General features: G+C 36.0%; 1 protein-coding gene across 10 annotated transcripts in view; it reads right to left on the minus strand.

Annotated features, from left to right (window-relative positions):
• LOC106513529 (protocadherin-15) overlaps positions 1–8,405 on the minus strand; it is a 207,090-nt gene that overhangs the window by 175,619 nt on the left and 23,066 nt on the right. For 2 of the 10 annotated variants that reach the window (XM_014002454.1, XM_014002446.1), the window contains exon 1: positions 5,694–5,789. The exons of the other annotated variants lie outside the window; for them this stretch is intronic. In XM_014002454.1, the coding sequence (XP_013857908.1) occupies positions 5,694–5,730 (37 nt within the window). In that variant the 5' untranslated portion in view covers positions 5,731–5,789. Of the gene's footprint in view, positions 1–5,693; positions 5,790–8,405 lie in introns of those variants that run through there. 10 annotated transcript variants of the gene reach the window in all.

Genomic DNA, 8,405 nt, shown 5'->3' on the forward strand with positions numbered 1-8,405 from the left:
ATCAAAAACAGCAGGTGAAACAGACTCAGAGCTTTTCCAACTGTGATAAAAATAGACTCATTTTTAGTTGAGTTTTACACATTTAACTTTTATTTGTAAGTATCTAAAAGAGACACCAGAGGCTGATGGAGCAGTCTGTATTTTTTTTTTCCTTTAACAAGTGCAATTATGATTTCTTTATTTTGGGAACAATACACAAAAACRCTCCACATAGCAATTTCGACACAAAGTCACTTTTGTTGACAACAACTAATAGCAAATTTATTTGCGTCAACCTGGATAAACTTTAATGTCCATTTCTAAAGATAAGATGATCCCAGTCTAAAACTCAGACATGAGAGTGAGTGGGCAATGTGCATTTATTCAAGCAATGCACAGCCCTTAATTTAATTAAGCTCTTCACATAAGTTAAAAATATATTGTTCAGTTCATTTGCATTTATATGTATGCTACAGAGCAGAGACTGAGAAAATGAGTCATGGCTATATTATGGTTTGCATCTGCCCAGATACCTTATTGTATCCATATTTCTCAGAACACTGCTCATTACAAGGGTTTGGATGCTGCTGGAATCAGTGTTTGTAGATTATGTGACATATACAAGCAGCTTGATCTATGAAAGCAAGGGAACACAAATAGAAGTATTGCATTTTGTTTGTTAGCAAGCCCACTTTAATGAAAAGTGGTGGATAACGGGAACATAGATTAAAAAAATGTTCATTAGCATGTGTTTCTGAAGGGGATAGATTTAGTTAAAACTACAAAAATCTCCATTGTACGGACATGGTTGGGTATACTGAGCCAATTTATCCACAAACAGGACCAATAAAGTAAATAAAAAAGTGCTTACTCCAATATTTTTAACACAATGCCGTGAATTGTTGAATTATTTGTTCTTTTAGATTCAAAGAAAATATTATGAATAAGGCACACAGAAACTACAGCAATGATCCATAAAAGCTAAAGTAGACTGAGTTCTGGGTTTAAAAGTCCTCTTGGTTTGGTTTTAATATATTTCATTTAATACATCTTTACGAGATTACAGCATCACTCAGCGCTCTCGTCCTCTGCCGGGGTCCGAGCGCCAAACTCTGAAGCCATTCATGTCAATAACCATGTCGGTCCAGTCATGTCAATAAACCGCCTAATGTCAGTCTGTCTTTGTGTGATTCCTTCCAGGTTGAATTAACTTTAGTATATTTCACAAACATTGCAACAACCTTCTTCCCAACACAAGGGACCAATACTTTGCCTAAAAAAATTGCACTCCTTTTTTTAGCTGGCAAATGCAATAAAAACATGACTTTTAACAAATAAAATAAGCTGCATTMAAATACAAACTGGCAATCATTTAATGATTCACTTCAGAAGTCAAACCTAAAAACAATCAAACACTTCTGGCTTTGACCTCGGGCTAATTTGCATCAAACTCAGGAGATCATTTCACTAATCAACCAAATAAAGTTCCCTAGAAGCTGTAAAACTTCAATTAAGAAATGATTACTGCTTGCATTGAGATGAATCAGGAGGACAAAGTGATTGCAAGCCTCAAATCACTAAAGAAGGCTTGTGGTTGCACAAAACAAAATATTTCCTTGTTAGATTATAACACATTATACAGAAAACCGAGAGGCCACAACACACACAACAGTTMTGCAACATTAACACTACATTCATTAAAATACTGTACGTTTCTTTACCAAATATTTCCATTAAACTAAAATTAGCATCCCTAATTCATCTAAATTAATTGCACATTTTAGCAAAAACTATATTAAAAATCAAAATGCAAAGAAACATGAAAAGGACCACACACTGAACAYCTGTAGACTTGTCCAGTTTAGAAAGAGTGTGAACTATTAATTAGTTGTTGTTGTTTTCTTAAGCTTAGGGCAATCCCTCCAACTACCAGGGAACTGGTAACGCATTAAAATGTTACCAGCTGGAAGCCTTGARGTGCATCTGTGGCCGCAGCAGAACACAGGAGCCTGCAGTGTTACCCTTGATGCAGAAGGAGCGTGGGCTGTGGGATTCCCTCTAGGTGAAGCAAGTGTTTGCTGGAGTGCAGAAAGTGCTGCAGGGATGCTGGTAATTTAAGAATCAAGTGTAATAGCAGAGTAGGGGTTTAGCCATAAGAGGGTTTTTTTTCCAACATGCATGTGAAGTCAGTCGCTTTTATTGAGTTTGATCAGGGATAYGCCCACATCAACGTTACAGTGAGTCAAGAAGGTTGGAGTAGCGGATCTGACTTATTTATTAGGGATAGTTGCTTTGATGAATGGACTGTTCATGTTTCATTTGTAATGATGGCATTTGGAAAACTACTATGCTTGTGTTTGAAATTTAGCAAAGTGCAAAAGCCAACTTGTTTTTGAATTTTCAGATACTGTTTCAATGTGCCGAAATAATAATGATGTTGACATAAAAAATGTAAATTTTCTCTATTTATATTATTTAAGTTATTTTGTGACTGATTAACTTAGTTGTGCATACAGTCTTAAATTGAATACTTTATGATCAATTGTAATTGAAAATCTCTATTTAGCATAACATGTACCTTGCTTCCAGCAGTGAAAACACAATCATGTAGGGGGTGTGACAAGGTTTACTATGAACACTGTATGAATATTGCATGAACACTGTGTGAACATGGGAATCGGGGCCATTTTTGTCCATTTAGATGGGATGGACCACAGCTCTGTGATAAATGTTATATGTGCACAAATAACCATTCAAAGCTGACTATTATACCAGTTTCCAGAGCCTGATTCTGGTTCTATTTGTACAAGTTTCTTTACACCAATGAACAAGCAGACAGGTAATATACAGGTATGTTCAGAAACTGTTAGCTAATAATACAAGAAAAAAGGAAAAAAATATAAAAACAGTACAACAAATACTTTTTTGCAATCTTATGCATCACTCCATTGGTTTTTATTTATATATTCATTTAACGAAGCAAATCCTATTGAGATCACAGAGCTCTTTTTCAAAGGAGGCCTGAGCCTGAAGGCAACCTAACATTCATAGTTTTGGTCTGTGGAAAGAAAATGGAGTACCGGAAGAAAACCCACAAGAGCATGAGGAAAACATGTAAACTCCACACATAAAGACCTCAGGTATAAACTAGGGATCCAACYCAGGACCATCTTGCGAGGCATCAGGACTAACCACAAAGCCATTGTGCTACATTTTATTTGTGCACTTTGTGAAGGATACATGCACTTTTAACTTCTCATGACCACCTTTATTTTACTGTGAAACCCAAGTCATTAAACTAAGTTTACTTTTTTTTTATTAATCATGCAGAAATGCTACATATCAGAATGATTGAAGCACAGTCTGTGAATAATCCTATTTTGAAAATCAGCATCCCTGTCAGTGCTTTAGATGCCAGTTCAACATCTGCTTCATTTGTGTCTACATTAAAAGGCCCCTTTAAAAGCAATATTTTAAAGTATTTTTTACTTTATTTGCCACAATTACAAGCTAAAAATCAGTATTAAGAGTAATTGTGACACTTGAAAGCAACACTTGGCATTAAAATTATGCATATTTATTAATGAAAGCAAAAACCTGCATTGGGAATTCATACAAGACACAATAAATGCCTGATATTTCCACAATCATACTGCAGCTTTTTTCAGTAGTGGTTTTCCTATGAGAGTATTCAAATAACCGAAGCAATTTAAGTCTTTACAAGGCAACTCATCAGCTGCAACTTTGCTAAAGCAAGTGATGAGATGAAGTCTGCTCTCTGACATTTGGTAGAAAAAGGCATTTTTTACCTGCTGCTCGATTCGTCTGGGCTTTCCCGTGGCTTCTTCTGTAAAAAGCACCTTCTTAGCAACCAATAAATCAAACTGCTGTTGCCCAGGAGTGGAGATCTCAAAAAGATGACTTAAGGACATCTAACTGAACAAGCAAAGCAGTCCAGAGGGCAGCACAGTCTCAATCAATATGGTAGGCATTTACAAGAATCCTGCCAGCTCCTATAACACAGCACCTTCTTCTTAGATAACTGGGAAATGCAAATCATTTTTACAAACTGCAATGAAACACAGTAGCAGTCTCTTGAAATGGACGGTTATGAAAATCCGACAAAGAAAAAGCAAAATAAATAAATAAATAAATAAATAAATAAAGATGCAAAATAGTCTGTGGGAAAGGGCAAAAGCAATGAAGAGAAAAGTCAGAACTCATTTCTCATTTTTTAGATGGATCCTCCTGTCACTGTATGTTCGATGCAATCGTAAAAGCTTCTGCCTTTTTACATAAATCAGCTCCTGGTGATGATTAAAAAAAGAAAAGCTTAACAGAACCTACAGAAAGTTGTGTCAGCGATGACAAAATTGACAATTCTTCTTTTTACAGGCAGTGCATTAATGATTCACCAGAAAAAAATAATGTCAATATCTGCTGACCTCTAGTCTGACCCAAATCCACCAAAAATCTCCAAGGTTGAAGGTTAGAAACATGACTGATCCCTGAAGACGGCGGCCAAAAAAGAGGAGACAAAGCAAACATGGACTCTGTTTTGACTTCCCAGTTGAATTAACAGAGTTTATCGTCCATGAATCCATTTTCACAAAGACAAAGAGGATTTCTCAAGGGTATGGCAGCTGAAAACTAAAGTCATAAACTATCCAATAATTGCTTAAAGGCAAACAGCAGGTTTAACAACACGAGAGGTCCATACGTTAGAAAAATACTTTCTAAATTAGCTCTGAACGCTGTGCATTACCACTCAGATCAAATAGAGTATTTCATACGAAGTATAGTTTGTGAGCACTCTTTTTTTGTACCAAATGATGTAGTTAAATATAAACAGTCCCTAYATCATCATGTCATCGCAAGTGCACATTTAAAAGAGCCAACAACAATGAAGGTCAAGTAAGCTCTGAGTCATATCACTGCTCTTTGCAAAAAGCCAGAAGAAGGGAATGTTCCATTAACATAATCAGAAAAATCTGCAAGTTGTCATTTGTACTTCAGTGCATTTTGTAATAAAAACCTTTTATTAGTGCAAAAAGCACTCTGTGGGTAAAAAAAATATGCTTGTTATTAAAATGTTTTTTATGTTGACAGGATTATTCAATTTTGGTGACATGTTCAACTGAATGGTTTTATAGTCTGCACAGTCCAAAATATTAATTTTCACTCCAACAACATTCCCTGTATATTACATGTATATTAGTGGTATTCTTTTTACTATTTAACTTTACAAAGTTCTACAATCAACATAAATTTGACAGTCTAGAATTTGGGAGCACATTGCAAATTAAGCTAAACTATTTTATTTTAGGTTTCTTTGCAAAAAAGAAAATTGCATTTTATTGTCATATCTGTCAACATTGTCAAGCACATGCATATACTTGTATTCTGCAGTCTTCTATTTGGTTTTACATGTACAGTTACTTACATTTCAGATAAGAAGTTGTAGGTCTGATCTGACTTGAAAAATTCAAATGAATTAATGCTTGATTAATAGTTAATATTATAAATGACATTATCATATTAAGTAACTCAGACTTAAAGGCCAGTTTCACTCTAGATGTATCATTTTTAGCTATTTAGGTTGAACTCAAAGTGCAGACTGAATGACTCTAAAATTTAGGAGCATTCGAACAAACTTTTAACAAACAAAAGAACTGGCTGAGGTGGCAGCAAAAGTACTTAGAGGAAGAATTTACCTGGAACAGCCACCGTGGTGCAAACATAAGTGGTCATGGTCGACAAAACACAAATTAAAGGGATCCCCGATTAGTTGTAACATTGGACTTTATGTGATAAACATATACTTTAACTGTAAAATAGACTGTAAAAATACTGTAGGATGTTCATTTTTTATCATTTTTAAACTAAAAGTTTAAAAGAAAATCTGCATGACAGGCTGAGTCATTTCTATCTTCTCTCTGTCAACGCTCTCTGGTTTCATTTAAAAGAGCCAATCGTCAGATATTGTAAAAGATTAACCTTCAGGGTGGATATATCTCGCTAGCAGCCTCGCACCAATGACCTAGTTGATGTCATCATTTACCCAGAATGCTTTGCGTGTAAATAAAATGGTTCCGTCCGTGTTAAAATAAATTTTAAAAAATTTACAAAACTGAACAGCCTACAGTATTTTTACAGTCTTTATTTTACAGTTAAGATAAATGTTTATCAAATAAAGTTTAATGTTACAACTAATCGTGGATCCCTTTAAGAACAGGAGACAAAATCTAGAGGGATACTAACGAGGTAACAATGAGGTGCACCTGGGGAGAGACAATGAGGATCAGGTGAGAGTGGGCGGGACCAGGGCAGAGACAGGTCGGAAAAACTAAACTGATGACACTGGAAATCACAGAAGAAATCAGAACACAGAAACAAACAAAAAAAGGAAATAGTCAAGGAAAATACACTCAATGAACCAAATACACAGCAGAGAGGCAGACCGCGACAAGCTGTAGCATGTGTGGAAWGTTTTTAATTTCAGCTTTAATATTAAAGCCTTTTTTATGGAAAGCATATAAATATTCAAAATATGTACAGATGTATGCCAGAGATTAAAACCTCTCAGCCTTTAGCCATTTAAAATTTGACACAATTAATAAAATTATTATATATTTTTTATCTTAAATTCAGCAATTGCTTGTGACCCAAACACAATTGAATTGATCATTACTAGTTGAATTTTTGTGCTTAAAATGACCATTTTGATCCACAGCTGAAAAAAATACTCAGTAATGTTGCAACAGAAAAAGGCCAACTCTGCATACACACACAGCTCTGTTGCTGTCTTTCWGCAGTGAATATGCACACACACACACCATGCAGCTGGTTGGAAATCAACTTAATGAAGCTAATGTGAAAACCCACCATCTGCTAAAACAATAGCTGATATTCTGTGAATCAGATCTTCTTTGCGGTCATGCAAAATGAAAACACACACATATACATGTGTCTTCTTTTTTTGCTTATGTATTTTTTTCTTTTAATTTGTCATTAAATTAATAGAACACTAGTATGGAGAGCCGTTTTAGCCAAAATTAAATAAATAAATAAATGGGTGAAATAAATAAAAAAATGAGCAAAATAAATCAARAAATGAAGAAAATGAGTGAAATAAATTAAAAATTTGTTAAATAAATAACTTAGCTTTTTCATGAACCCAATTTTTAATTTATTTGTTTAATTTTGGCTAAAACGGCTCTCCATACACTAGAAATTGAATTGAAATAGAGATTGGCTGTGTTGTGTAGTTGCTGCATTATGTCTGTTTGGGAATAAATAATACAAGCACTGATTCAGACTCTAACCAAATTTTTATTTTATTCTATGTTTTTCAAACAAACAAGAGTGTGACTCTCTGTGGGACCTCTTGCTTTAACTGTGTACATGCTCTTATTTTTATAGGTCACAAGTGGTGTTAGGTTTGTGGTAATAAATAAACAAAAAATTGTGACCAGAACAAGGTGAGAAAACAGCTGCTGTAACCGCCAACAAGAAAGTGGCATAAATAAGAAAATTCCAGCAGTTTTCTGTAAGGTAATGATATATGGCAGTGTTGAATAATGTGTTATCTAGGACAGACTCTTCTTTACTTAAGACTGACCCTCATTCCTCTGCTCTCTTTGTACTTTTATGAGGTTAACCACACAGACAGCAGGGCAAATGCTGCAATCACACTCCAAGTGCACACAAGAGCACACGCATGCTCACACACTGTGCTCCAAGATGGGCCTGTTGGTACACACCGCAGGCAGCTCAAGGCCGGCCTTACAAAGACCCCGCTCCCACCCGCCCACCTTATGAAGCCCGGCGCGTGATTACAGCCTAGTGGCGAACAGATTAAAACCCCCCTCCGCCTCCCCTCTCTTTCTGTCCCTCCACTCCTCCTCCACCCCGCAGACCTCTGCTGCTGCCAGACCCAGTCTGCACATCTGGCCCCTAATCAGACAATCCCAAAAATAGACAGACAATTGTGGGTCAGAGTGGATGTGCAGATGGGAAACGAAGGAGCGTGCGAGTCATGAGTAGAGGGATGCCGAAAGAGCGAGAAAGTAAGGAGGGTTGATGGCGATTAGCAAAAAAAGCACCTCTCGCTACGCACAAAAACGAGACTGAGCCAGGTTGTGTGTGTTCCATATGTTTTGACATCTAGATATGTGAATGGGGAATGAGATRGAATTATGGGCAGACTCTCTCTGTCAACTGTGCTATGGAGTGGAATTAAACCTTTCATTAACCTTTCTTAAACGGTACAGTGCACTCAYACAAGAAGTGATGGACACATAGAAGTGCAGCACGAAATTTACACACATATGTGCAGTTAAACATTTGTCTGCTGTTAAATACTAAAGAGCCTGCAGCAGCAGGTTTAAAGCAGGGTCAAAACCACATTCATGGTTATATATATA

The sequence above is a fragment of the Austrofundulus limnaeus genome, unplaced genomic scaffold (genome assembly GCF_001266775.1).
Source record: "Austrofundulus limnaeus strain Quisiro unplaced genomic scaffold, Austrofundulus_limnaeus-1.0 Scaffold0, whole genome shotgun sequence".
Classification (NCBI taxonomy): domain Eukaryota; kingdom Metazoa; phylum Chordata; class Actinopteri; order Cyprinodontiformes; family Rivulidae; genus Austrofundulus; species Austrofundulus limnaeus.